The following is a 25,702-nucleotide window of genomic DNA, read 5'->3' on the forward strand; positions in this document are numbered from 1 at the left end:
TGGGGTTGGAGGGACCTCTGTAGATCCCCAGCCCCACCTGCTCACGCAGGGTCCCAGAGCAGATCACACAGCATCAGTCCAGGTAGGTTTGAATGTCTCAGAGAAGGAGACTCCACACCCGCTCTGGGCAGCCTGGGCCAGGCTCTGGCACCGCAAAGGAAAGAAGTTTCTCCTCATGTTCAGGTGGAGCCTCCTGTGTCTCTACCTGTTGCCCCTCACCCTGGCATTGGGCACTACTGAACAGAATCTGGTCCATCCTCTTGACACCCACACCTCTTTGCCTTCTCCACTCTCCAGCCTCTTCACTCAATTTCCCAGTCCTGTCGCACCCATTGCACCCTCCTCCTCCTCCTTTCCCAGCTCCCTGGGATGGTTCTGAGTTGGAGCCAGCCCCTGGAGCAATGTCACCGTGATGTCCCCCATCTGAATCCATAGGGAAGATGAACGTCATCGTCACCGCCGAGGCCCTGAGCTCTGACGAGCTCTGCAGCACCCAGGTGCCCATGGTGTCAGCCCAGGAGCATGTGGACATTGAGACAAAACTCCTGATGGTGCAGGTGAGCAGAGCAAGGTTCTGGACAAGCACCCAAAGGAGTTGTCCCTAGAGCAGAGCATCTCCCTGTCCCTCAGCCAGGCTGGATGGTGCCAGTGGGTGCTGCAAGGTGCAGGAGAGCATCAGCACCCAGAGCAAGGGGAGAGACTGTGTTCTTGCTTGGGTACCACTGGTGGGACAGTGTCTTCCCTTCCCTTTTGGGGTGAGATTGGTAGATTTGAGGCCGCTGGCTGTGCAATGTTCAGTTTGCTGCCCTCATCGCAGCGTGCACAGGGATGCTCCAAGGACAGCCCTGGCTTCTCCTGGGCCATCAGAGCTGCTGGTGGGAACAGGGTCCAGGTGGGGTGTGTGTTGGCAGGGGGGACATTTCTGGGACGGGGAGAGGCAGGCTGATTCTGGACATGGCCTCATACACGCTGTATTCCTGGTTTTAAAGGCTCCAAAAGTGATGTGAAGGAAAATTGCAGCTGCCTGGCTGTCCCTCTGCTCCTGACCCCACCAGACAGCCATGGTCTAGAGAACTGGCACCTCTCCCTGTTCCTATCACTTCATTCCCTTCACCTGACCTGGAGGAACCTGCAGCAACACAGCTGAGACGAGGACTCCAAACCCCATCCTGCTCTCCAGCAGCCCTGCCAGCCCATGAGGATCAAGGGCTGCCTGGGAGAAGCCACTTTTCTGCCCAAGCGGTCATGATTTCCCTCGAACCAATGCCAGTGTGACCCCTCAGAGAGGGGACCAGGGCAGATGAGCTGACCCCCGGCTGACAAAAAGCCTCTGGAGATCAATGTAAGCCTGATGGCCGGGGATGGAGACGATGCTCAGAGCTGACCCAAGCACAGCCAGGCTGACCCTGGCTCTGCCAGGCTGAAAAAGAAAGAAAAATGCAAGTGGAATAAGGGAAGTGGAAACAAAAAAGTGTTCTTGCTTCCTTTTTTCAGGCTCTTTCCCACCATCCTTGACCAAGGCCAGCCCTTTGTCCCAAAATAGACTTCATGTTAGGGGCTCATTGTTTCTGTCCACCTTGATGATGCATCAGAGGGGTTGTACTTTCACCTTGCTTTGCTGAATAAAAAGCTGAGACCAAACCAGAGAGAGCATTCATTGCACGGACAGCGGAAGCATCGATGTCCCCTTGGCCACATGCTCATGGTCCCCACTGCATCCTGCCAAGGGCTCCATGTGCTCACGGCCTTGAGCTCCCCATCAGGTTGAACTGTTCCTGGCATGCCCAAGGGGACGCTGACCCATGTCCCCTCCTGGGCTGGCAGGATGGGCTTGGGGCCATGCTCCTCCCTCCTGTCCCCATGGGGGTGGTGGGGACCATCCTCTTCCAGACACCAGCACCCCATGGAGCAGGAGCAGGGGGGTGAGCAAAATCCAGCAACACCCAAGCAGGGCAGGTGTGGGGACAGCAGCTGTGGTCACTTGAGAGCCCATGGGAAAGGGGTCAGCCCATCTGTGGCTTCCCGCAGCGCTGCCTCTGCCTGTCCCCATGTCCCCAAAGGGAAGGGGACTACAGAACCCTGGAGCAGGGGATGCACTGGGGATACTGTGGAGCTGTTGTGGAGGTGCCTCAACTTTCCCAAACTCCCACTAGGATGGAAAGTGGCAGCTCAGCCCATGTCCCAGCTGGTGTCCAGCTTCCGGGCAATGAGACAGAGTGGAGCTGGCACAACAGCCTAACACCATCCTACTCCCGTGCCCGTAACTGATTTGATGAAATTGGAGGAAATTGGGCAAAAATACAGCATGGGACCTGTGATCAGCCCAAACAACTACTGTTTGGCTAAATTTGCAATACGTGGAAACAAGCCTTTTTGAGAATTTGCCAACTCACAGGCTGTTCTCATGATGTGCTGTCTACTTTCATTTGGGGAAATCATTCCCACTCCTGTCATCATTTCTCAGCAAACGAGTGCGTAGGTGGCTCCTGTCCCTGGTTTAGCACCTTGATAGCCAATTGGAACCCTTCCTCAAATTGCAAAAAAATCCATCAGATCCTTGAACCCAGGAAACCATGTGCAGACGGTAAACATTGTCTTGGCTATATCTGCAGGTCCATGCTGGATCCCTCTGCCAACCTCCTGTTTGCTCAGCGGACGGAAAGCAAAGATCTCATTGCAGAGCCTGCGGCAGAGCGGACAAGGGTCTTCAGCAATCCAGCATTTGGAGAAGGAGGCTGTGGCTGTCCCCAACGTCCACGTGCAGCTGGCGATATGAGATCCCCATCTGCCCTGCCCATCCTGCTGCTCCTCATCCTGCACCTCACAGCTGGGGCATCTGCAGCGCCGTAAGCCCTTTCTGTGTCTGTTTATCTGTCCGTGTTCGGTGGGAGGGTGTTTAGTCTTGGCTCCTTGGCAGGATATAATGGGAAATAATCCTTCCCATGCATGTGATTGTTGGCCAGAGTGGAAATGCTCAGGGTGGTGGGTTGTCCCTGCCCATGAGCATCATAGGCATGAGGACATGAGGAAGGCACTTTTTACAATGAGGGTGGAAAAATACTGACCCAGGTTGGGCAGAGAGGTGGTGGATGAACCATCCCTGGAGACATCCCAGGCCAGGCTGGACGGGGCTCTGAGCAACCTGAGCTGGTGAAGATGTCCCTGCTCATGGCAGGGGGGGCACTGGGGGAGCTGGGAAGGTCCCTTCCCACCCAAACTATTCTATCATTCTCTGGACTTGGCAGCCCAGGGCTACTGGCACTGGTGGCTCTGGGATGGACTATTGGAGTTGCTGTTTCACTTGCAGCCCATGTGTGAGCAGAACCTTAGCTTTGCTGAGACAAGAGGTCAAGCGGAGCCCAGAAACAGAGCAGCGAGGCTGGGGGAGGTGGCCCTGTGCCCCAGCACACGTTTCTGTGCACCCAAGAGTTTTCAAGACCTCCATGGGGGTCTGTCCTGGGATGTGCCTCACCTGCAGGCTTCTCAGGTCAGCACTTCTCCTTGCCAGGAGTTACGTGGTCACGTCGCCAGCTGTGATCTACCACCCCCACACAGCGGTGCTGTGGGTCCATCTCAGTGGTCTCCGTGAGCCTGTCCAGGTGACTGTACAGCTGCAGAGAGCTGACAAGACCCAGAACATCACCCTGCTGGAGAGAAAGGTCCAGGAGCCTCATCTGTACCTGGACATCGACTTCCCCGTGAGTGTTACCCCACACACAGCCATAAGTGTGGAGGGGAATACCCTGGACACCCCGGTGTCTCCAGGCAGAACAGTTTCCACCAGCTTCCCTGAGCACGGGGCTGTGGTCCCAATGGGGCTGGAAGCAAGCATGGCTTCCCTATCTTTTGGTAGGGTCTCATCCCCAATGCAGGCAAAACAACTTTAGGCTCAGCCTAAAGATAATCCTCCTCTAGCAGACCTGCAAAAGAGGGTAGGGTGTTGCGGGGAGATATTTATTCCCCACCCCTGGTTTGGAGAAGGTGTCCCTGTGGGTGGGGAGTGCTGTGGATCTCCAAGGGCATCCTGGTCATGCTGTGTCCCTTGTCCTCACCCCCTACCTGGTGTTTCCCCTGGCAGGCTCCAGCCCCCACCACAGACAATGAGGAAATTGTGGACCTGCACGTTTCCATCCAGGGAGATTCTCTGGATGTCTCCAAGAAGAAGAAGGTGATGCTGAGAGCCCTGAAGCCTGGGATCTTCATACAGACAGACAAGGCTGTCTACAAGCCTGGGCAGCAAGGTGAGGGAGGCAGGATGGGGTATCCCACTCGGGCTGAAGGACCTGGTGGGAGAGGATTGCAGGAGGCTCAGCCTTGCTCCTGCTCTGCAGGGGAATAGGAGGGCTTATGCTGGGATGCACTGGGACCCCCCAGCACTGGCCCAGGACAATGCCAGGACACCCTGGAGGCTGTGCTGCTTGGGGGGCAGCACAGCCTCCATCCACCTTCCCCATGGGAACCCCTGTCCCTGTGGATGAAGACACCACTCACTTCTGCATCCCCATTTGCTTTTTCCAGTGAAGTTTCGCATTGTCTCTTTGGATAAAGACTTCGCTCCCAGCAATAAGAAGGTAAGAATTATAGAACCACAGAATATTAGGGGTTGAAGTGATCTTCAAAGCTCCCCCAGTGCCACCCCTGCCATGAGCAGGGACATGTTCACCAGCTCAGGTTGCTCAGAGCCCTGTCCAGCCTGGCCTGGGATGTCTCCAGGGATGAGAGCAGGGCTGGAGAAGTGGGGAGGTGACAGGGCTCCTCTGCACAGTCTTGCGAAGCTGTGAGAGAGCTGTGGGAGTCGCCCAGCACCTTTCCCCTCAGGATCCTGTCTCAGGCAGCTCTGCCCAGTGGCTGCATTCACGCACACTTCAGCAGGCTTGTTTGTTAATTGGGTGAAGAGACAGAACCCAAGTCAAAAATACTGTGTCCAGTATTCATGTGAAACCCCAAGGAAGGCTTGGAATGTCTCCCCTAACCATCTTCTCTTTGCCTTGCAGCTGCCCCTTGTGTTCCTGAAGGTCAGTCTGGGAGATGGAGGGAGGCTCCTGGGCAGTGTGTGCTTGGGAGAGCAGTGTGGCTGGGAAAGGAGAAACACAACACAGCCATGGGCTGTTTCATCGCGGGGTGCTGGGGTCCCCGGGGTGCTGAAGCCACATGTCCCTGTGTGCAGGATCCCAGCGGGAACCGCATCGCGCAGTGGCGGGAGGTGACCCCACGGCAGGGCATCGTGGACCTGTCCCTCCCACTGGCGGCGGAGCCGGCGCTGGGCACATACACCATCGAGGTGGAGGGGAAGAGGCATTCCTTCAGCGTGGAGGAATATGGTATGGAGGAACCCACCATGGCATGTCCCTGTGGGCAGCATGTCTTGGTCCCCCCTGGCCACCCAGGCACTGTTGTACTTGTCTTGAGAGTCACAACCCTCTCTCTTTTTGCTTCTCCATCAGTGCTGCCCAAGTTTGAGATGACCATCGATCTCCCCGCCGTGGTGCTGGAGAAGGACAAGAAGTTCCAGATGGAGATTTGTGGACGGTGAGGTCAAAACAGGCTGTGCCAGGGAAGGGGATGGGGGATCCGACATGATCACTGGAGCAAGTTCAGAGAAGGGAATGGAGCTGGGAAAGGGGCTGGAGCACAAGTGTGGTGGGAGCGACTGAGAGACCTGGGGGGTTCAGCTGGAGAACAGCAGCTGAGGGGAGACCTTCTGATCTCTGAACTGCCTGAAAGGAGCTTGGAGCCAGGGGGGTCGGGCTCTGCTCCCCAGGAACAAGCGCCCGGAGCAGAGAAAACGGCCTCAAGTTGCACCAGGGGAGGTTGAGGTTGGACCTGGGGAACAATGTCTTCCCCAAAGGGCTGTGGGGCATTGGAACAGGCTGCCCAGGGCAGTGCTGGAGTCACCATCCCTGGAGGGTTGGACAGACGGACATGAGGTTCTCAGGACATGGGGCAGTGCCAGGGGTGGGGTAATGGTTGGACCTGATGAACTTGAGGGAATTTTCCAACCAAAATGATTCTATGATTCTGTGATGTGGTCTATCAAGAACACCCTCACCACCCTCCACCCAACAGGTACACCTATGGGAAACCCGTCCAGGGGAAGGTCCAGGCCAGCCTGTGCCAGCCCCACAGATTTCCCTTTGGCCCCCGGATAGAGGAGAACTGCATCCAGATTGGGGGGCAGGTGAGCACTGCTGGGGGTGTGGGTACCACCGGGACAGCCGCTCCCTGGGACTGCTGCTAACGCGGCTGACTCTGTCCCTCCAGACCGAGAAGAACGGCTGCTTTTCAACAGAAGTTTTGTTGGCTGCCTTCAACCTGACCAGATCCACGCATCAGAAGCAATTCCAGGTCCAGGCGTCGCTGGTGGAGGATGGGACGGGTAGGGACAGGGGTCTTCTCCTGCTTGGGCACGGGTATTGCCGCTCGTGCAGCGTTTTGGTTCATCCCTGTGTGCGCCTGAGCGCAGGAGGCATGGGGGTGTTGATCTTCTCTGGGGAAGCCCAAAAGCAAAGCTGTGATTTAGGGGTGCACCTGTGCAGGGACCAGGTCCAGGTGGGGATATGAGCCAGGTCAGTACTTTTAATTCTGACCAGAGAAACACCTCTTTCTTTCTTTCTTATCTTTCTCTCTTTCCCTTTCTCTCTTTTCCTTTCATCTTATTTTTCATTTTATCTTATTTTTCCTTTGCCTTGCCTTGCCTTGCCTTTCCTCTCCATCTCTTTCTCCATCGATCTCTTTCCCCCTGTTTTTCTTCCTCCCTCTCTTTCTCCATCTCTTTCTTTTTCTTCCTCCCTTACTCCCTCCCTCCCCAGGGTTGTCCCCGGGCCCACCAGCACCAAGGTGGCCTTGGATCATGGTTCTTTGGTCGAGTGCCTTTTCTGAAGTCTCTGCAACCAGCTGCATCTTGGTTTTGGGTTTAAGACACACCGTAGAGGTTTTACTCCTCTTGTAGGAGGTGCAAACGGTGCTCAAAGCTGCCGGCTGCAGAGGGAAAGCCTAAAATGTCCATTTCTGCACCGTGAAGAAGGAGCCGGCAGCAGCTGAACTGTGTCTCCCCGACACTCTCAGCTCCCCGCTCCCTTTCCACAGGGCTGGAGCTGAAAAACACCAAGAGCTGCAAGATTTTACCCGAAATCTTCACCGTCACCTTTGAAAACACTGATGATTTCTACAAGCCCGGCATCCCCTACACTGGGATGGTAATGGCGGGGTGGGGTGGGGGGGGGTCCCCCACAGCCCTGGGGCTCCACTGCACTCAGTCCTGCTCCTGCTGAACCCCCAGCCCTGTTCTCCAAACCGGAGCATCTCCCCTTTCCCCAGTGCAGATGCTGCTGAAGGGAGCTGATGGCTCCGTGCTGCCGGAGAAGCAGCTCTTGCTGATCGTTAGCCAGATGGGACAAGATACAAGACGGACCCTCCTGACAGACAGATCAGGGAGAGCCTCCTTTGAGCTGGAAACCTCTGGTTGGAGTGGCACGGTCACCCTGCACGTAAGGGACTCATCTCTTACCCCTTGGGGGTCCCTGTGCTGCTTTCTGCAGCAATACAGGGCTGGGCACCTCTCCAAGAACCTGCATCGGTGGTGCCCAGTGTTGGGACCAGCACCTTGTGGATTCTGGATGGCTTCACCACCTTGAGTTTCCATCACTCAGGGTCAAGTCAATGAGACAGCTGACACCCAGAATGGTGGCTCGACGCCCATCTACCGAAAAGCCTACACGTCTGTCCGCCCTTTCTTCTCAGCGAGCAGGAGCTTCCTGCGGATCCACCCCCTGAAGGGCAAGCTGCCCTGTGGCCAACCCCAGCAGCTCTGGGTGGACTTCATCTTCAGCAAGGAGGCATTGGGGACCCAGCTGGAGAACCTGGATGTGGTTTTCCTGGTGAGTCCTGGCCTGGGGAGGGAGGACAGCAGGTGTTAGGGTGTTTGTGTGCCTAGGACCACATCTGCACACACATTTGTGGTTGTGTACCTGAGGCCAAGACAGTGAGCTAGACTGAGAGATCTACACTTGTTAGTAGAGGTGTCTGCTGGCACTGTTGGACCTGCATGCCAATGGGAGGTGTTGGGCAGGCTGGAGACTGGGCAAGGTCAAAAAGCATCCTGACACTCTCACCCTTGGGTCCATCCTCCATCAGGGCATTTATTTCCACATGAAGCATCAGTTTTGTTGTTCCCATCCCCTCCTCTGCAGGTCCTGGCCAAGGGAACCATCGTCACCGTCCTCAGGAAAGAGCTGCCTGCAGAGGCTGGTAGGTCCTCAGGTGTACATGGGCTGTGCAAGGCTCTGGTCTCCATGCCTGGTCCTCACGTCCCCTCCTGTCCCATGGCCCAGGGTTGAGAGGTTCCTTCTCCCTGGAGCTGCCCATTGGTCTCAATCTGGCGCCTGCAGCCAAGGTGCTGGGCTACGTACTGCTGGCCAACGGCGAGATGGTGGCCGACAGCACCGAGCTCAATGTGGACAAGTGCTTCCCCAGCAAGGTGAGCAGAGGCTGCTGGAGTCGAGGGAATCGCTCCTTGGCTTGTCCGTAGCTACACGCCCTGAGGTTCATCCTATTCCAGATGTATCACAGCATCAAGGTCTCTTCAACCCATGTTCTGATACCCAAACCCTCGAGTTTGATTTTATCCTTGTCTACAATTATTTTGGTTGAAAAGGACCGTCAAGATCATCGAGTCCAACTGTTACCCCACCCCTGCCATTACCCCATGTCCCTGCGAACCTCATCTTCATCTGTTCAACCCCTCCAGGGATAGTGACTCCACCACTTCCCTGGGAAGCCTGTTCCAATGCCTAACAACCATTTCTGGGAAGAAGAGACCTCCATGTCTGTGGCTTTGTCCTGCTCCTCCACAGGAGGTGGCTTCCCCTCCTGCCCTTGCTCCCTGATGCCCCTGTCCCTCTCCAGGTGAAGATGGCTTTTTCGGAGGACAGGGCTCTGCCTGGCTCGGTGCTGCAGCTGGAGCTGGATGCTGCCCCGGGGTCCCTGTGTGCCATTCGTGCCGTGGACCGCAGTGTGCTTCTCTTGAAGCCTGAAGCTGAGCTCAATGCGGAGGCGGTGAGTGGTGGCAACGCCCAGGGCCCCTTCTCCAGCCCCAGGGACCAGCCAGGGATGCTGGGGGGGAAGAGATGAAGAGATGACATTGGCTGGGACCTCCCACATAAGGACTCATCGCTGTGGTGCCTCCTGGACAGTCCTGCTCCTGAGCAGGGGGAGGTGCCTGGATGGTTTCGTACCTAACACACACGTTTCTTCCAAGGTCTACAAAGTACTCCCTGAATTTGACTACCCTGGAAGCATTCAAGACCCACCACTCTGTCCAAAATCTTTTTGGGATGATTTCGAGGACGCTGACATTCCCATCATCCCACCTGTACCGGGAGAGCGAGAACTCTTTTATATTCGAAGGAGATATCCCTTCCCTTTACATTTTGGGAGGACTTCCCAGATGGACACCTACAAGTTATTTCAGGTAAAGGTCCTGCCCAACTGTATCTGCTGGTTCATCTTCATCCAGGAGCCAAGAAACCACAGCAACGTCCTGTGAAAGCCACACTCACAGCGAATGTCTCTACCACGGACCCTAGGCTCTGGTCTTTCCCCACTTATCTTCTTCTGCAGCCCTGTGACTCTTTCCTGCAGGGATGAGGATATTCCCCCTGCTGGGTTTCAGAGATGGACCATCTCTTCTCTTTTTCACAGAATGCAGCATTGAAACTTTTCACCAATGCCAAGACCAATGATGTTTGCAAGAGGAGGTTCGGCGTCATTGAGACGCACGTTCCCCAAGGTCCCAGAGGTCAGCATGGCACTTGTGAGAAAAGAGCAGAGCCGGTGCCCAGTGATGGCTCCTGTATCCTCAAGGGGACTTGGAGCCATCCTGAAAACCTGCTCAGCATCAAAGAGATTGAGGAGGATTGAAAAGGATTTCAGCCACCATTGGGCTGGCTGTAGGTGAGGTCCAGCTAAGATGCAGAGACCTGCGGATGCTAATTTCTGCTCTGCCTTTTCCAGGTGCCTTTTTTACCTCTGATGATGTCTATTTGTGGAAAGAAACTGATGATGTGCCAAGAGTAATGCACTTTAGTGTGCCAAACATTGCTGTCCAGGAAGAGCCACCGGCACCCCGGACGTATTTCCCAGAGACATGGCTGTGGGATCTGGTCCCTGTGGGGTGAGTGAGGAAGGTCCTAATGGGGATGGTCCTCTCCCCACCTCCCTTCCTGCCAGGAGGGAGGCTGAGCACCTCAGAACAGTTCCTTCTCCTATGAGGAAAGAGCCAGCCCAGCTGGAGATGACACCAGCTGTGGGTGAATGTGGTGGGATGGCCTCATGATGTTCTCCATCCCACAGAGAGGGCGGCTCTGCAGAGGTGACAGTGACAGTACCCGATGCCATCACCAAGTGGGAAGCCAGGATGTTCTGCATGTCCCCGCAGGGCTTGGGGCTGGCCCCGGCCACCACCCTCACCGCCTTCAAGCCCTTCTTCGTGGAGCTGGCCCTGCCCTACGCCGTGGTCCGCCATGAAGCCTTCACCCTCGTGGCCACCGTCTTCAACTACCTGCGGCAGTGCCTGCGGGTGGGTGGGGCTGGGGAATGGGCCCTGGGGCAGGGGTCTGGTGGGGGCTAATGGACCTGTGGCCATGGTTTGGCAGGTTCAGGTGACACTGGCGGAGTCGATGGAGCTTGAGGTGTCAGTGAGCCCGGACGAGGTGTACGGTGGTTGCATCTGCGCGGATGAAGCGAGGACCTTCCGATGGGGCGTGCGAGCCACCAGCCTGGGTACTGAGCACCAGGGGCATGCGGGGACCCCTGCCATGCTGCTTGGGAACCCCCTTGGAGGATGGGGTGGGCAGGGAGGGTGGGAGCAAATGCAAGGCCACCTAGCAAGCTCTCCACTCCACTCCCACCCTCCCCATTGCCCCCAGTGCTTCTCTGCAACCTGGTGACCCCCATCCCAAATCAGTCAGGCCCGCACAAAGCCCCAGGGTTGATGGAGGCCCGTGGGACCACAGTGGGGGCTCTGTGGGGACTGAGTGCCCCCCTTACATCTGCAGGAGAGGTGAACATCACCGTCAGCACCGAGGCCCTCAGCTCTGAGGAGCTCTGCGGCAATGAGATGCCCGTGGTGCCAGCCCAGGGGCACATGGACACCGTGATAAAGCCTTTGCTGGTGCAGGTTGGATGTTATGGATGAGTGGGATGGGTTTGGGACGAGGTCTGAGAAGCCCTTGGGCTGTAGAGGGAGGACCGGGAGTGGGACAGCATCCAGCCCCAAGCCTGGGGTGCAGGGGTGACCCTGGGGGACGTGAGGACATGGCTGGTCCCTCCTTCTGACTGAACCTGTTGCTGTTTCTCAACAGCCCGGGGGGATCCTGGTGGAGAAGGCGCACAACTCCCTGCTCTGCCAGGAAGGTAGGACCAGCCAGGGGAGTCCAGCAGCGCTGTGGGGACACTGGTGGGAAGGGCCACCAGGCCAAGGAGCCAAGGACCGGGGTCCATACACACTCTTGGCTGAGATGCTCCAAGTCAATCTTGAGGCCACAGGGGAGTCAGAGCGGGAAGGGGGTGGGTGAGGGGGCCATGGGGCCAGGCCAGGAGAAGCTGGGTGTCCCCACTGTCATTGTTCTCCACAGTCACTGAAGAAATCTCCCTGGAGGTTCCTGAAAACATCTTGGAGGGCTCCCAGCGAGCCCACATCACTGTGCTGGGTAAGGGGCATGCAGGGGAAAGGGGACCGACTGCAGCAGGGAGGCTGCAGAGCTCCACCCGCAGACGAGACAGGAGGGGATATGGTGGGCGTAGCTGATGACGATATTGCTCGTGTCCCCCTGGGGCAGGTGACATCATGGGCAACGCTCTTCAGAACCTGGATCGCCTCCTGGCCATGCCCTATGGCTGTGGGGAGCAGAACATGGTCCGCTTCGCCCCCAACATCTACATCCAGCAGTACCTGGAGAAGAGCGGGCAGCTGCACCCCGACATCCGTGCCAGGGCACAGGGATTCCTGCAGAGTGGTGAGTGTCCCAGGTCCCTCCTGTTCCCAAAGACATGGAGCTGCTGGAGAGGGGCCAGAGGAGCCCCAGGAATGACCCGAGGCTGGAACAGCTCTGCTGGCAGGACAGGCTGAGAGAGTTGGGGTGTTCAGAAGAGAAGAGAAGCTCCAGAGAGACCTTAGTGCGGCCTTTCCGGACTTAAAAGGGGCCAAGAAGAAAGATGGGGACAGACTTGTGAGCAGGACCTGTTGCCATAGGACAAGGGGTGATGGTTTTAAACTAAAGGAGGGAGATTCAGGCTGGCCATGAGGAAGGAATTGTGGCCCTGAGGGTGGTGAGAGCCCGGCCCGGGTTGGCCAGAGAGGTGGTGGCTGAACCATCCCTGGAGACATCCCAGGCCAGGCTGGACGGGGCTCTGAGCAACCTGAGCTGGTGAAGATGTCCCTGCTCATGGCAGGGGTGGCACTGGGAGAACTGGGAAGGTCCCTTCAGCACAAACTGTTTTGCAATTCTATGATCACCCCTTGCCTTTCTGCCAAGGGACAACCACCACCCTATATCTCCCCTTCCCATTTCCTACCTGCCCTGGGGTGCATCTGGGCTCCAGGCTGCCTCTGGCATATAAAGATCACAGTGTAAACACTCGTCCTCATCTCCTCCCCACAGGGTACCAGCGAGAGCTGCTCTACAAACACGATGATGGCTCTTACAGCGCCTTTGGGAAAAGCGATCCCAGCGGTAACACCTGGTGAGGACAACATGGGGCTTGCACAGGCTGGGCAGGGGCACCTGCCTGGGTCCCAGGGCTCCTCCTGCTGCTAAGCGTACCCAAGTCCCAGCCTCCTGTCCCTCCAACGTTTCTCTGGCTTGCAGGCTGACAGCATTTGTCCTCAAGTCCTTTGGGCAAGCCAGAGCCTACGTGGCCATCGAAGAGCGGCACATCACGGACGCGCTGCGCTGGCTGCAGAAGAAGCAGCTGGGAACGGGCTGTTTCCTCAGCGTGGGGACGCTCTTCAACAACGCCCTGCAGGTGGGTGGGTATGGGAATTCAGTGATTGTCCCCCTGTCCTGGGCACTGGAGAGGCCAAACTTTGAATCCTGGGGTCAGTGTATGGCCCTTCACAACAAGAAAGGCCTTGAGGTGCTGGAGCAAGTTGAGAGAAGGGAACGGAGCTGGTGAGGGGCTGGAGCACAAGTGTGATGGGAGCGGCTGAGGGACCTGGGGGGCTCAGCTGGAGAACAGGAGCTGAGGGGAGACCTTCTGATCTCTGAACTGCCTGAAAGGAGCTTGGAGCCAGGGGGGTCGGGCTCTGCTCCCCGGGAACAAGCGCCAGGAGCAGAGGAAACGGCCTCAAGTTGCCCAGGGGAGGTTGAGGTTGGATGTGGGGAACAATTTCTTCCCCAAAGGGCTGTGGGGCATTGGAACAGGCTGCCCAGGGCAGTGCTGGAGTCACCATCCCTGGAGGGTTGGACAGACGGGCATGAGGTTCTCAGGGACATGGGGCAGTGCCAGGGGTGGGTTAATGGCTGGAGTCTTCCAACCAAAATGTCTCGATGATTCTATGATATGGGGGCTGAGTAGTCCCCAGCATGTCCCTGGTCTCGGCAGTGGGGCAGTCCCTGTACCAGCGGTACAGCATGGCTGGACCCATCTGCACTGTCTCCTTTGCAGGGTGGTGTCTCAGACGAGCTCTCGCTGTCAGCCTATGTCACGGCTGCAATGCTGGAGCTGGGACTGTCCCCAACGGTGAGGATGACCACATCTTCCCTGGCGGGGTTGCTGCAGTGGGGACGGGTGCTGGGCCAGGGGGTCTGGCTGTGTCAACCCACCTCCTTGCCACACCTGGGTGCCGCTGGTCCCACTGGGCAGAAGTGGGGTCTCTGAGCGATGCCCATGCCCGTGGGCTGGTTCCTGACCCCGATCCCATGCCAGGACCCGACGGTGAGCTCAGCCCTGCATTGCCTGGAGGCTGCGGCCACAGACGACCTCTACACACAGGCGCTGCTCGCCTACGTCTTGGGGCTGGCGGGACGGGGGGAGCAGCAGCGAACGCGGTTGCAGAGCCTGGCCCAGCACAGCGTCAGCACAGGTACCCCCTAACAAAGGCACAATCTCTGGGTGATGCCACCACCCGCCTGAGTCACCCCATCCCACACCAGCACCCCTGGAGTGGGGGGCTGAGCTCATCTCCCATCTCTCCCAGAGGGGCAGCTCCACTGGCAGAGGAAGGGGAAGGCTCTGCCCCCATCGCAGCCCTCCTGGGCGGCCGCTGCACCCGCAGAGGTGGAGATGACAGCCTACGTCCTCCTGGCCTACCTGTCCCAGCCCCAGGTGTCCTCTGCCGACATGGGGACTGCATCCCAGATTGTCCGCTGGCTCAGCAAGCAGCAGAACCCCTATGGGGGCTTCGCCTCTACGCAGGTACCAGGGTCTGCGGGGTGGCTCCAGGTGTCCCCCCACCCTGTGGCTGCCACTAGGGGTGACCCCGACTTGCTGCTTTCATAGTCATTGAATGTCCTCGGTTGGAAGGGACTCAAAAGGACGATCAAGTCCAACTTGTGTCCCTGCACAGGACAACCCTTTTCCAACCAAAATGGTTCTATGATTCTATGACTTCAGCCGCTCCTCATACGGCTTCTCCTCCCTTCCCTCCACCAACTCTCTCCGTGCCCAGGACACTGTGGTGGCCCTGCAAGCTCTGGCCAAATATGCCGCCCTGACATACGGCAGCAACGGGGACTTGGGGGTGACAGTGACGTCCCCGACGGGCACTGTGCAGGACTTCGTGCTGAACAACAGCAACCGGCTGGTGGTGCAGCAGGCGGCGCTGCCGGAGCTGCCGGGGCTGTACGGGGTGCGAGCCCGCGGGCAGGGCTGTGCCCTGGTGCAGGTGGGTATGGCCGGGGGTCCCTGTCCCTGTGTGAGATCCGCTTGGTGGCTCTGACCCCCCTGTGTCACCCCAGCTGACCCTGCGCTATAACGTGCCACCTCCTCCGAGCACGGGGACGTTCGACCTCCGCGTGGAGACGGAGCCCAGAGAGTGCCGGGGGGATGCCAGCACCCGCTTCCACCTCATCCTCCGGGCACGGTAGGGACTGGGGCTGCCCCCCGGGTTTGGGGGGGCCAGGAGCGGCCAAGTACGGAGGGCAGATCCCAACCCCAACCCTCCCTGGGGCTCTGCCCTGTCAGGTACACCGGGGAGCGTCCAGCCACTAACATGGTTGTCATCGAGGCCAAGCTGCCATCTGGCTACATCCCAGACAAGAGCTCCGTGGTGCAGGTGAGAAGCCCCTGGGACACACTCCCCTGCATTGGGTCTGTCCCTCGGGGGCAGTGGGACACAGAGGGACCCCCATTTGGGATGCTGGTCCCATCTGGGGAACCCACTACCCATCCTGAGCCATGTCCCTCCAGCTGAAGAGGCAGAAGCTGGTGAAGAAGGTGGAGGTGGAGCCCGACCAGGTGACAATTTACCTGGACAAGGTGAGTGTGGCATGGGGACAGGACCCAGACCCCATGTGTCAGGACATGGGGATACTTCCCCATCATGGACGGTGGCACCTCACCCTTGGGCTGTCTCTGTAGCTGACGAAGGAGGACGAGACCTTCACCTTCACAGCCAGGCAGGACTTCCCGGTGAGGAACCTCCAGCCAGCGACCGTGACACTGTATGACTACTATGAGACTGGTGAGCCCCCCCTTGCACCCCTGTGCCCCAGAGGCAGGGCTGGCTGGACACTTGGTTTCACATTGACGAGCTTTGGCTCGTTAATGGGAGTGTCTTGGCTTGAGTCCATTGGTCACCGCCCTTCCCGTCGCAGGTGACCGCGTGGACGTTGCCTACAACGCACCTTGCAGCTCAGGTAGGGACAGAGGGGTCACCCCCACATTGGGACTCTGGTGGGGACCCCAAAGGGCCAAGCTGGGCTGTGCCAAGCCCCTGGAGACAGGGGATGGGGGGCAGGGATGGGATGGGATGGGATGGGATGGGATGGGATGGGATGGGATGGGATGGGATGGGATGGAGGAACCCCAGATTGATCAACAAGGACTTGCTGGCCAGTTATTGGGGGCTGGAGACCGGGGAGGATCCAGGTGTCCAGGAGTTGTGCCTCTTTTGGGGGGCTCAGCCTTGCCCACCCTCCTGTGCACCCTATGGCACTCCCAGCCAGGGGTTTGGGGTGACACGGGGGATGGAGCTCAGCCAGGGGGACGGGGCGCTGAGGGGACTCTGCTCACAGCACCTCTGTTTGGTTTTGAAGAGGATGATGGGCAGAACTTCTAGCACCACCTGAAGCAGCTGCTTTGTGAAGCCGCAGCACTGAATCATTTTGGTTGGAAAAGACCCTCAAGATCATCGAGTCCAACCGTTCCACCACCCCTGGCACTGACCCATGTCCCCCTCCCACCACCCCAGGGAGCTCTGGGGCACCAGGTCTGGTCTCTCCCCTCATCACGGGACTGAAATCTTCCTCCTGCCACAGCAATCGGTCACCTCCCCAGCAGGTCCCCTCTGTCACTTAACCAGTCCCCTCTTCCAGACACTAACATGGTGCCACTGTCACCAAGAGGGACCTGGGGACACCTCTGCAAAACAAACAGATTCAGGTGTTGACAGAGAAGCCACAGCCCCTGCCCTGGGTTTAAATAAATGAATTTTCTTAAGTGTGTGTTTTCTCTTGCTCTTCTCTTAAAGTTGCAGGGTCCCACACCCAGAAGGGGTAGGGATGGAGGAGGGTGGGGACAGCACGGTGGGGACGGTCACACACAGGTCCCTCGCCTCATCAGGACAAGTCCTGGGCCATCCTCAGACTGGAGTTTAATTTTGCCATAACTGGGGAACTGTCACCCACCCTCCTGCAGCTGCGGTGACAAATGTGGCCCAGGGAGGTGTCCCCGAGTCACAACCTCCTTGGGGACAGCAAGGGCTGGCGTGGATGCTTCTGCCACCTCTGCAGGGCCAGAGTCTCCCAGCAGCCGGCAATGGTGAGAGATCCAGAGATGGAAGGGGGGTCGATGCTACAGCGCTGAGGCCAAATAAAACCTCCCTGTCCCAACAGAGGACAGGAGGCAACGTCACATCAAGGCACAGACTGTCAGGACGTGTGGTCAAGTCCCTGTCCCCACAATAGGGGACAGCAGCAGGGGAAGCTGGGTGTCCCAAGGGCAGCCCTGCCACATGAAGCAGAGTCCCTGGCCGGTCCCACATCACTTGTGGCGTTTTTTCTTCTGTTCTTTGCGCTTCTGAGCTCTCACATCCTTCTTCAGGCGGCTGTCGACGACCTTGAACTGGCCCTTGACGCCGGGAGGACGGCGCACCCGGCGTCCCACGCCTTTCTTAGCCACCAAGTAGGTGACCTGCCGCTTCTCCTTGGCCAGCCCAGCCTTCTTGTAGATGCTGCGGGAGATCGGCAAAAGGTGAGACCGACAGCCCAGCATCCCACACAGCTCCAGCTTTGTACCCAAAGACCAATATTGGGTCCCACTGCTCCTCCAGGACTTTGTGCCCCAGGACACTGCTCCTGCTCTCCCACCCCATAGCTGCACCTGATCCAGCCCAACCCTGCTGGGTCACCTGCAGATGTCATGGAATCATTTTGGTTGGAAAAGACCCTCAAGGTCATAGAGTCCAACCGTTCCCCCACCCCTGGCACTGCCCCATGTCCTGAGAACCTCATGTCCGTCTGTCCAACCCTCCAGGGATGGTGACTCCAGCACTGCCCTGGGCAGCCTGTTCCAATGCCCCACAGCCCTTTGGGGAAGAAATTGTTTCCCACATCCAACCTCAACCTCCCCTGGTGCAACTTGAGGCCGTTTCCTCTGCTCCTGGCGCTTGTTCCTGGGGAGCAGAGCCCGACCCCCCCTGGCTCCAAGCTCCTTTCAGGCAGTTCAGAGATCAGAAGGTCTCCCCTCAGCTCCTGTTCTCCAGCTGAACCCCCCAGGTCCCTCAGCCGCTCCCATCACACTTGTGCTCCAGCCCCTCACCAGCTCCGTTCCCTTCTCTCAACTCGCTCCAGCACCTCAAGGCCTTTCTTGTCATTATGAGCCCAAAGATGAACCCAGGATTCAAATATTCACAATGTCCCCGTGATTGAGCCCGGCACAACACGAAGGATCTGGCTCCCAGCATCACCACTCACCGCCGCAGCTGTGCCACCTTCTCCCTCTCTGAAATATCCACTGTGTTCACCACAGCCTCCGCTTTCTTCTTCATCTGCTCCATCTTCTTCAGCATCTATGGGGACAGCGAAGGTGAGGGACAAGGAGGGACAGAGCACCCTGGAGAGCAAGAGTCCATGTTCACAGCCCCACTCACCCGCCGCTTCTTTCGCGCCTTGGCCTCCGCCACTTTCTTGATGGGGCGGGCGTTGATCTCGCGCCAGCGCTGCCGATACGCCTCCACCGTCTGCCGGTCCACGGGGATCTGCTTGCGCCGGTGCTGCTTCTCCTCCTCCGTGAACCACTCCGGCAGCTCGCCCTCCTCCTCGTTGAAGGAATACCTGGTGGGGGGACGACTTGGGTGAGTTGTGAGCAGGACATGAAGTCCCCACAGTGATATCTGCCCCCACCTCGTGGCCTGGCTCCTGTTCGGGGACAGAACGCTGCTCCTCCTGTCACCACAACCGCACGTACCTGTTGAAGGAGTCGTCGATCAGGTCCCGCCGGGCTTTTTTGGAGGTGGCGATGACGGAGCCGAGTGCCAGCCCCTCTGCGTCCAGGACACGGGCTCTTTTCACTGCAGCAGATGGAGAGATCAGAGAATCATCAACTGGCCTGAGTTGGAAGGGACCCACAAGGATCGAGTCCAACTCCTGTCCCTGCATAGGACAGCCCCAAAATGCACACCGTGTGTCAAAGGAAGCAATGTGAAAGCCAAGCAAAATGCTTCAAAAAAGGGTATCTTGCCTATTCTGAAAAATAAATAACATCTACAAGGAGATCCTTTTGAAAAACTTTTGCCAGCTACTCAGATACAGCCACTTACTTTCGCCTTTACCCCAAAAAATTCACAAATAAAGCAATAAAAACCAGCTCCCCTGTCCTGCAGCTCTGTGTACTACAGTGGGAACAAGACTTCCACAACTAACAAGGAGACCAGACCACTATGAAACAGTGAGAAATCAAAACTTAGCTGCCTAGGTCTATTAAATAATCGGCTAGGACTTAAATCAAAGCAGAGCCAGCAGTATTTTATGTATTAATACCAAAACACAAGACTGCAAGCCTTCAAAATCCTTTGGAGTGACCAAGCCAGACTGGTTATAGAATCATAGAGTCATTTTGGTTGGAAAAGACTCTCAAGATCATGGAGTCCAACCATTCCCCCACCCCTGGCACTGCCCCATGTCCTGAGAACCTCATGTCCGTCTGTCCAACCCTCCAGGGATGGTGACTCCAGCACTGCCCTGGGCCGCCTGTTCCAATGCCCCACAGCCCTTTGGGGAAGAATTATTTCCTAACAGTGGCAGGTTCAGTAGAGTTTGGAAAAGATTAAAGCTTTGAGACTCAGGGAGCAGCATGCAGTCCTGGAACCCAGAAAAGCCTTGTCTGACCCTGCCTCCTGTCCCCAAAAAGGGACTCCCATGGGTGCAGACAGCTCCTCCGCTCACCCGGGTTCTCGATGGGCACCACCTCGAAGCCACACGGCTCCACACGGCCCCGCTTCCTCTCCACCGGTGTGGGTGGGCTGTGGAGAGAGAAAAGCGGTCAGGGCTGGGGTCCTCACCCCCTGCTCAGCTCTGCAGGGCTGCGGAGCTGGGGGGGAACATCCCCAACACCCCCTCACCTCTCATCATCACTGCTGGTGTCGTCGTCGCTGCTCTGATTGTCCTGTGCGTCATCAGCATTGGATTTGGTGTCTGTGGCAGGAGGGGGTTCGGCTGGAGCCTCCTCCTGGGGAACCACCGTCGTCTTCTGCCCTTTTCTCACTGCTTTGTCTGGGGAACACGAACCGCTTGGGTGAGGAAGGGTTGAGGCAGAGATCACTGCAGGTCATTCCTCTAGAGACCTGGCTCATTAACGCTGCATTATTGCCAGCTCAGTAATTGGGTAGTGGAAGCAACCCCTGGAGATCTCTGGTTGTGCTCAGAGCAGCATTCACGTTGTGGATTGACCCAGTGCCCCAGACGGGTGGTGGGGCTGTCCCTGTGCCCCCCGCTCACCTCTCTGCGCCTCGCGCTGTTTCTCAGCCAACATCTGCGACTGCCCCAGCTCCAGGTCCTCATCCGCATCGTCCTCAATGCCAGCAAAGGCGTCCTAGGGACAGGGAGCAGCTGGTGAGGGGACACAGGGCAGCCCTGGGGACATGCTGGGGTGACACTGCTCTGTTTGCATCAGCAGGTCTCACCTTCCCGAACCACAGGTTGGTTTGTCGTTCCTCCAGCACCGACTTCTCCTCCAGAGGCACCAGCAGAGGATTTTCCTCTTCCTCTCTTTCTTCCTCTTCCTCTTTCTGTTTAAACTTCCCCCTGTGACAAAGAGCAGCAGGATTAGTGTCCCCCAGCCAGGATGGGGTGCGTGTACCCATGGAGCTGCTCCGAGGGAGGCCGCTCACCTCTTCGCACTCTGCTCTCGCTTCTCCCGCTCCAGCCGCCGCTGACGAGCTTCTATCTCAAGCAGCTCCTCTGGGTCGAGGTCGCTGGCCAGGGACACATCATCCTCTTCCTCATTATCTGAGACATAAATGTCATCGTCCCCAGGTCCTATCTCTAGGAGAGCATCTGCCGAAGCCATGTCCCCACGGGTCATCTCGTTCAGCAGCTGCAATGAAAGCAAGACTGGAGTCACACACTACAGATCATCTGATGCTGTCACTGACAGATCCAGGGCTCAGTGTCCTCCTGCCCCACACACCGGTGTCCTGCCAATAGTCCGGAGGGAGAACATGCCGGTGTCACCATCATCAGCGATGGAGACCCCAGGGAGGTCCATCTTCAGCTCCACACGCTCCCGCTGCTTCCGCTGTTCCTTCAGGATCTTCTTCTTCTTTCTGGAGAAGAATCACAGGATGGTTTGTGTTGAAGGGATCTTCCAAGCTCCCCCAGTGCCACCCCTGCCATGAGCAGGGACATCTTCACCAGCTCAGGTTGCTCAGAGCCCCGTCCAGCCTGGCCTGGGATGTCTCCAGGGATGGTTCATCCACCACCTCTCTGCCCAACCTGGGCCAGGCTCTCACCACCCTCAGGGACAACGATTCCTTCCTCATGTCCAGCCTGAATCTCCCTCCTTTAGTTTCAAACCATCACCCCTTGTTCTATGGCAACAGGCCCTGCTCAAAAGTCTGTCCCCATCTTTCTTCTTGGCCCCTTTTAAGAAGGAGGCAAAGGAACGACAACACCTCCTGCCCCCTGGCTCAGCCACTGCCACGTGAGTGCCAGTTCCCCCCCAGACTGGGGACCCAGCATCACTGTCACCCCCCTGTGACAGGTCCCCAGTACCAGGGTGAAGGGAACAGATACAAGTGTAGAGCAGCCATGTCACCTGCCAGAAAACGACCCTGAGGACCCCAGAGCCACAGAGCCCACAACCAGCTGCTGTCCCCATGGCTGGAGCCCCCCTGGTTCTGCTCATGTGAGCTCTTTTTACCTCTTTAACTCCGCCAGCTCCTTGACCTTCATCTCTGCCAACGCCAGCTCTACCTCTTCCTCCTCCTCCTCTTTCACCTCCTCATCCGCTGTGGCTCTTTGTGATGACTTTTTCTCCTTCTCCTCCTCCTCTTTGCCCTCCTCCTCCTCACCGGAGCTCAGGCTGCCCAAGGGAAAGAGCTCAGACTCTCCTTCCGGGCAGCCAACCCATTCCACCACCCCAGGGCCACCCCCCATACTCCTACTTGATATCCAGTTCCTTCGCCTGTTCCTTCAGCTTTTTGGCCAAGAAACGCCGCAGCTTCGTCCTCCAGTTCAGCAAGGCTCTGTGTGGGGAGATGAACTGTCAGAGACACCCCCCAGGGCTGGCAGTAACATCCTGGCCCAGTCCCACCCAGTACCTGAGCTCTTTGCGGCCCAGCACGCGGATGTCCTTGCAGCACTGCCGCAGCTCCTCCGTGGTGGAACTGTGATTCTCCAGCTCCCCATCCCCCAGTGTGATCTGGATAGAGAGGAGGGACATTAATTAAGCACGGACAGAATCATAGCATCATTTGGGATGGGAAAAGACCCTCAAGTTCATCACCATTAACCCAACCCTGGCACTGCCCCATGTCCCTGAGAATGTCATCTCTGTCTGTCCAACCCTCCAGGGATGGTGACTCCAGCACTGCCCTGGGCAGCCTGTTCCAATGCCCCACAGCCCTTTGGGGAAGAAATTGTTCCCCACATCCAACCTCAACCTCCCCTGGCGCAACTTGAGGCCGTTTCCTCTGCTCCTGGTGTTTGTTCCTGGGGAGCAGAGCCCAACCCCCCTGGCTCCAAGCTCCTTTCAGGCAGTTCAGAGATCAGAAGGTCTCCCCTCAGCTCCTGTTCTCCAGCTGAACCCCCCAGGTCCCTCAGCCGCTCCCATCACACTTGTGCTCCAGCCCCTCACCAGCTCCGTTCCCTTCTCTCAACTCGCTCCAGCACCTCAAGGGCTTTTTTGGCGTGAGGGGCCTAAAACTAAGCCCAGGATTCGAGGTTTGGTCTCCCCAGTGCCCAGCACAGGGACGGTCACTGCCCTGGTCCTGCTGGTTGTAGTATCTACAGCAAGTCCCTTTCTTTGGTAAGAATAATCAACTTATAAAGTACAGAATGACTGGCTAAACTGCAGGCAGGCTCCTGGACACAAGCAGAGCCACCACTGGGGCCCCTGGCTCCCTCTTTTTAATTTCTCTGCACTCCTGGGGACATCTCTGAGGCCACCAAAATCCACCTCACCTCACGCACTCACCTCGTTGGCCTTGGAGAGGAAATCCACGGGGTTGGGAGCCTTGAGAAAGTCCATCAGGGTGAAGCGGTGGTAGAGGGTGGTGTCACCATCTGCGTAACCTTCTGCCTATGGGAGAAAGGGGCTGTTTGAGTTGTTGCAGGGCACAAAACCAGCTTCAATTATCCCCAAAATATGAATGATGTCATGGAACCCACGTCTTGCTGTGGTGTCCACCTTAAGGCGCCCACAGGACTTAAGGACGAGCGCAGGTCACCAGGTCCAGCCTGTCAGCTCCGTGTTGTCACCCAGTCCCGCCTCAGACACCCAAAGGTGACAATGACACATTTGTGAAGCTCTGTGCCCAGCTGAGGCCATTTGTCACATCCTGTGTCCCAAAGACACCTCACAGAGACACAAACCCAGCTGCCAGTGACCCCAGGGAGGGCTTTACTGACCCACCCACAGCCTCGCAACTCGGTCGCTGCTTCCCCATCACCCTTTAAAGCTGTAAACCTCCCAAAATGGCTCTTCCAGCACTTTGCATGTCCAAACCTTTAATTTTTCTGAGTAACTTCATTTATTACGATCTCTTTGGCCTGAATCCCAGCCCATCTACCATGTGCTTGGCCTCGCTGCCCAGCAAAATGAGCTCATACCTTCGGTTTCTTCTTGCTGACCAGCTCACTGACAGATTTGGTCTGAACCTCCACCTCCTTGAAGGCGTATTTTGGGTCAAAAAACTTGCTGTCGATTTTGTCAGGAGCCTGATAACCTGTGATGGAGAAATCAGAGACATGACCAGGTTTTTCCCAGCCCCATCCCCACAGCTGCAGGTTCTCCCGGTTGCTCACCCTGACACACCACGAAGATCTCGGCGGATTCATTGCGGGACGCCTGGGGTTTGGTGGCCTGGACCTTGCTGAAGAACTGCTGGAAGATCCAGAGGAGTGGCTGGTAGTCCCGGGAACGAAACACCTTGGTGATGAACCACCCGCCTTTGCAGAGGAACTCGCAGGCCAGTTTCAGGGCCATGAGAGTCAGGTTGGCTGGAGGGGGAAGGAAAAAGAGCAGTCAGGGGTTGTCACTCTCCCCACCGCCCTGTCACACAGCGCACAATTTGCCCCCTGTGTCCCCCCAGACTGTGAAAGCCCTGGATGGGACCCACCTTGGGAATAGGCATCATGCACCCAGCTGGCTCCCACATTGGGTGCTCCGTCATTCAGCACCACGTCCACCTTCCACGTCTGCAGCTCCTTGCGTAGGGCCTGAGTAATGAATGGGGAGAGATGTTGGTCCCACCCCAGGCACTCCCAACAGTTCAGTTCCCCCCCGCATGAACTGCAGCTGGGCAGGTGGGGGGACATGGGGTGATGCCCACCCCCCTCCTAGAGACACCTGCTGAGATCCAGATGGGCGTGTGACACTCAGGAAAGAGGACATGGGTTCGTACCTGGCGGCATTTCTCAGTGGTGATGTCCTCCTGCAGTGTCACCACGTTGGGAATGGGCTTGATGGGGACCAAGTCCACCCCTGGTGTGAGGAAGAGATGTGAGTACTAACCCCAACCCAAAACTGGGTTCCAGCCTGTCTCATGGGGCTTCCAACCTCCCCCTGCTCCTACGGGGATCCCCAGCTCAGGATCACAGGATGGTTTGGGTTGAAGGGACCTTAAAGCTCCCCCAGTGCCACCCCTGCCATGACAGGGACATCTTCACCAGCTCAGGTTGCTCAGAGCCCCGTCCAGCCTGGCCTGGGATGTCTCCAGGGATGCTTCATCCACCACCTCTCTGCCCAACCTGGGCCAGGCTCTCACCACCCTCAGGGACAACAATTCCTTCCTCATGTCCAGCCTGAATCTCCCTCCTTTAGTTTCAAACCATCACCCCTTGTCCTGACACAAGAGGCCCTGCTCAAAAGTCTGTCCCCATCTTTCTTCTCAGCTCCTTTGAAGTACAGAAAGGCTGCACTAAGGTCTGCCCGGAGCCAGATCTCCTTTCTCCAGTCACATCCAAGGACTGCGTGGAGGTCCCTGTCCCCTCAGGCTGCCCCACCACGTCCCATCACTTACCAATGATCAAGCTGGAAACCGGCATGAATTTAGAAGCCACCTGCAGCCTGGGAAGCACAGAGATAATCAGAGCTCCAGCAGAGCCCCCAGCCCTGAACGGTGCCGCTGGTGACACCGGGTGACACCGACTGCGCCCCGGGGACCCCCCAGCACTCACCACCCGCCGGGGGCTGCACACAGGTCCAGCAGCGCCCGGGCCTTCTGCAGGAACTGGAACTTGCGGTTGAGCTGGAGGAGCTTGAAGGAGGAGCGGGAGCGGAATCCTGCGGGGAGAGAGCACAGGGTACCGGTCACCGGGGCTCGGGGTTACCGGGGTTCTGGGGCCGCAGCCCCCGGTCCCGCAGCCCCTCACCCGTCTCCTTGGCCAGGTGGTAGAACTTGTCCCTCCGGCTCTTGCCCAATTTGCTTTTCTTGCCCATGGTGGCGGCGGCTGGGCCCCCGTGCGGGGCCGGGATCTGCTGGCGGCACCGGCACCGGCCTGCGGGAAAGACCGGGGGTGAGCGGGGCGGACGGGAGGGACGGGCCGGTCGGGAGGGACGGGCCGGTGTTCCCCGCCGCCTCCCCAGGAGAGCCCAGCGACCCCCTCCGACCCCCCCGCTGTTCCCGTCCCGGCCCCGCGTCCCCCCAGGGCCTCACGGTTACGATCGCGATCGCGATCCCGGCGCCACGCGCTCACGGCGCCTTCCCGGCGTGCCCCGCGCGAGCCGCCCCACTTCCGCTCTCCCTCGCCGCCATCTTGGGAGTGGCGCGTCCCGGCCGCCGCGGCCAGGCAGGGCTGCCGCAGGCAGGAGAAGGAGGAAC

General features: G+C 57.9%; 2 protein-coding genes across 2 annotated transcripts; one reads left to right on the forward strand and one right to left on the reverse strand.

The window, feature by feature from the left end:
- Positions 1 to 2,616: 2,616 nt before the first annotated feature.
- Positions 2,617 to 16,279, forward strand: LOC136111713 (alpha-2-macroglobulin-like protein 1). The gene is made up of 36 exons (XM_065856062.2): positions 2,617 to 2,846; positions 3,509 to 3,698; positions 4,079 to 4,241; positions 4,519 to 4,571; positions 4,995 to 5,015; positions 5,168 to 5,321; positions 5,445 to 5,529; positions 6,067 to 6,178; positions 6,262 to 6,376; positions 7,087 to 7,196; positions 7,323 to 7,487; positions 7,650 to 7,877; positions 8,190 to 8,247; positions 8,331 to 8,476; positions 8,905 to 9,054; positions 9,257 to 9,469; positions 9,700 to 9,796; positions 10,012 to 10,171; positions 10,351 to 10,576; positions 10,653 to 10,779; positions 11,055 to 11,176; positions 11,361 to 11,412; positions 11,634 to 11,708; positions 11,838 to 12,014; positions 12,660 to 12,741; positions 12,867 to 13,023; positions 13,666 to 13,740; positions 13,927 to 14,083; positions 14,198 to 14,415; positions 14,669 to 14,884; positions 14,958 to 15,082; positions 15,184 to 15,274; positions 15,409 to 15,477; positions 15,580 to 15,682; positions 15,816 to 15,857; positions 16,257 to 16,279. Exons 1-36 carry the CDS (start codon positions 2,617 to 2,619, stop codon positions 16,277 to 16,279), a joined length of 4,587 nt encoding a protein of 1,528 aa, XP_065712134.2.
- Positions 16,280 to 16,795: 516 nt separating this feature from the next.
- On the reverse strand, positions 16,796 to 25,641 carry FTSJ3 (FtsJ RNA 2'-O-methyltransferase 3). Its single transcript, XM_065856406.2, has 22 exons — positions 25,538 to 25,641; positions 25,254 to 25,379; positions 25,059 to 25,164; positions 24,902 to 24,948; positions 24,284 to 24,363; positions 23,999 to 24,098; positions 23,685 to 23,879; positions 23,490 to 23,605; positions 22,855 to 22,959; positions 21,980 to 22,080; positions 21,824 to 21,904; positions 21,580 to 21,741; positions 20,848 to 20,983; positions 20,549 to 20,754; positions 20,342 to 20,462; positions 20,157 to 20,250; positions 19,781 to 19,931; positions 19,605 to 19,681; positions 18,628 to 18,730; positions 18,311 to 18,494; positions 18,135 to 18,229; positions 16,796 to 17,392 (listed from the first exon to the last, which is right to left on the reverse strand). The coding sequence occupies exons 2-22, from the start codon at positions 25,318 to 25,320 to the stop codon at positions 17,203 to 17,205; spliced, it is 2,517 nt and encodes an 838-aa protein (XP_065712478.1). The 5' UTR covers positions 25,321 to 25,379; positions 25,538 to 25,641; the 3' UTR covers positions 16,796 to 17,202.
- Between the last annotated feature and the right edge of the window lie 61 nt (positions 25,642 to 25,702).

This window comes from Patagioenas fasciata, chromosome 22 (genome assembly GCF_037038585.1).
Source record: "Patagioenas fasciata isolate bPatFas1 chromosome 22, bPatFas1.hap1, whole genome shotgun sequence".
In the NCBI taxonomy this organism is placed as follows: Eukaryota; Metazoa; Chordata; class Aves; order Columbiformes; family Columbidae; genus Patagioenas; species Patagioenas fasciata.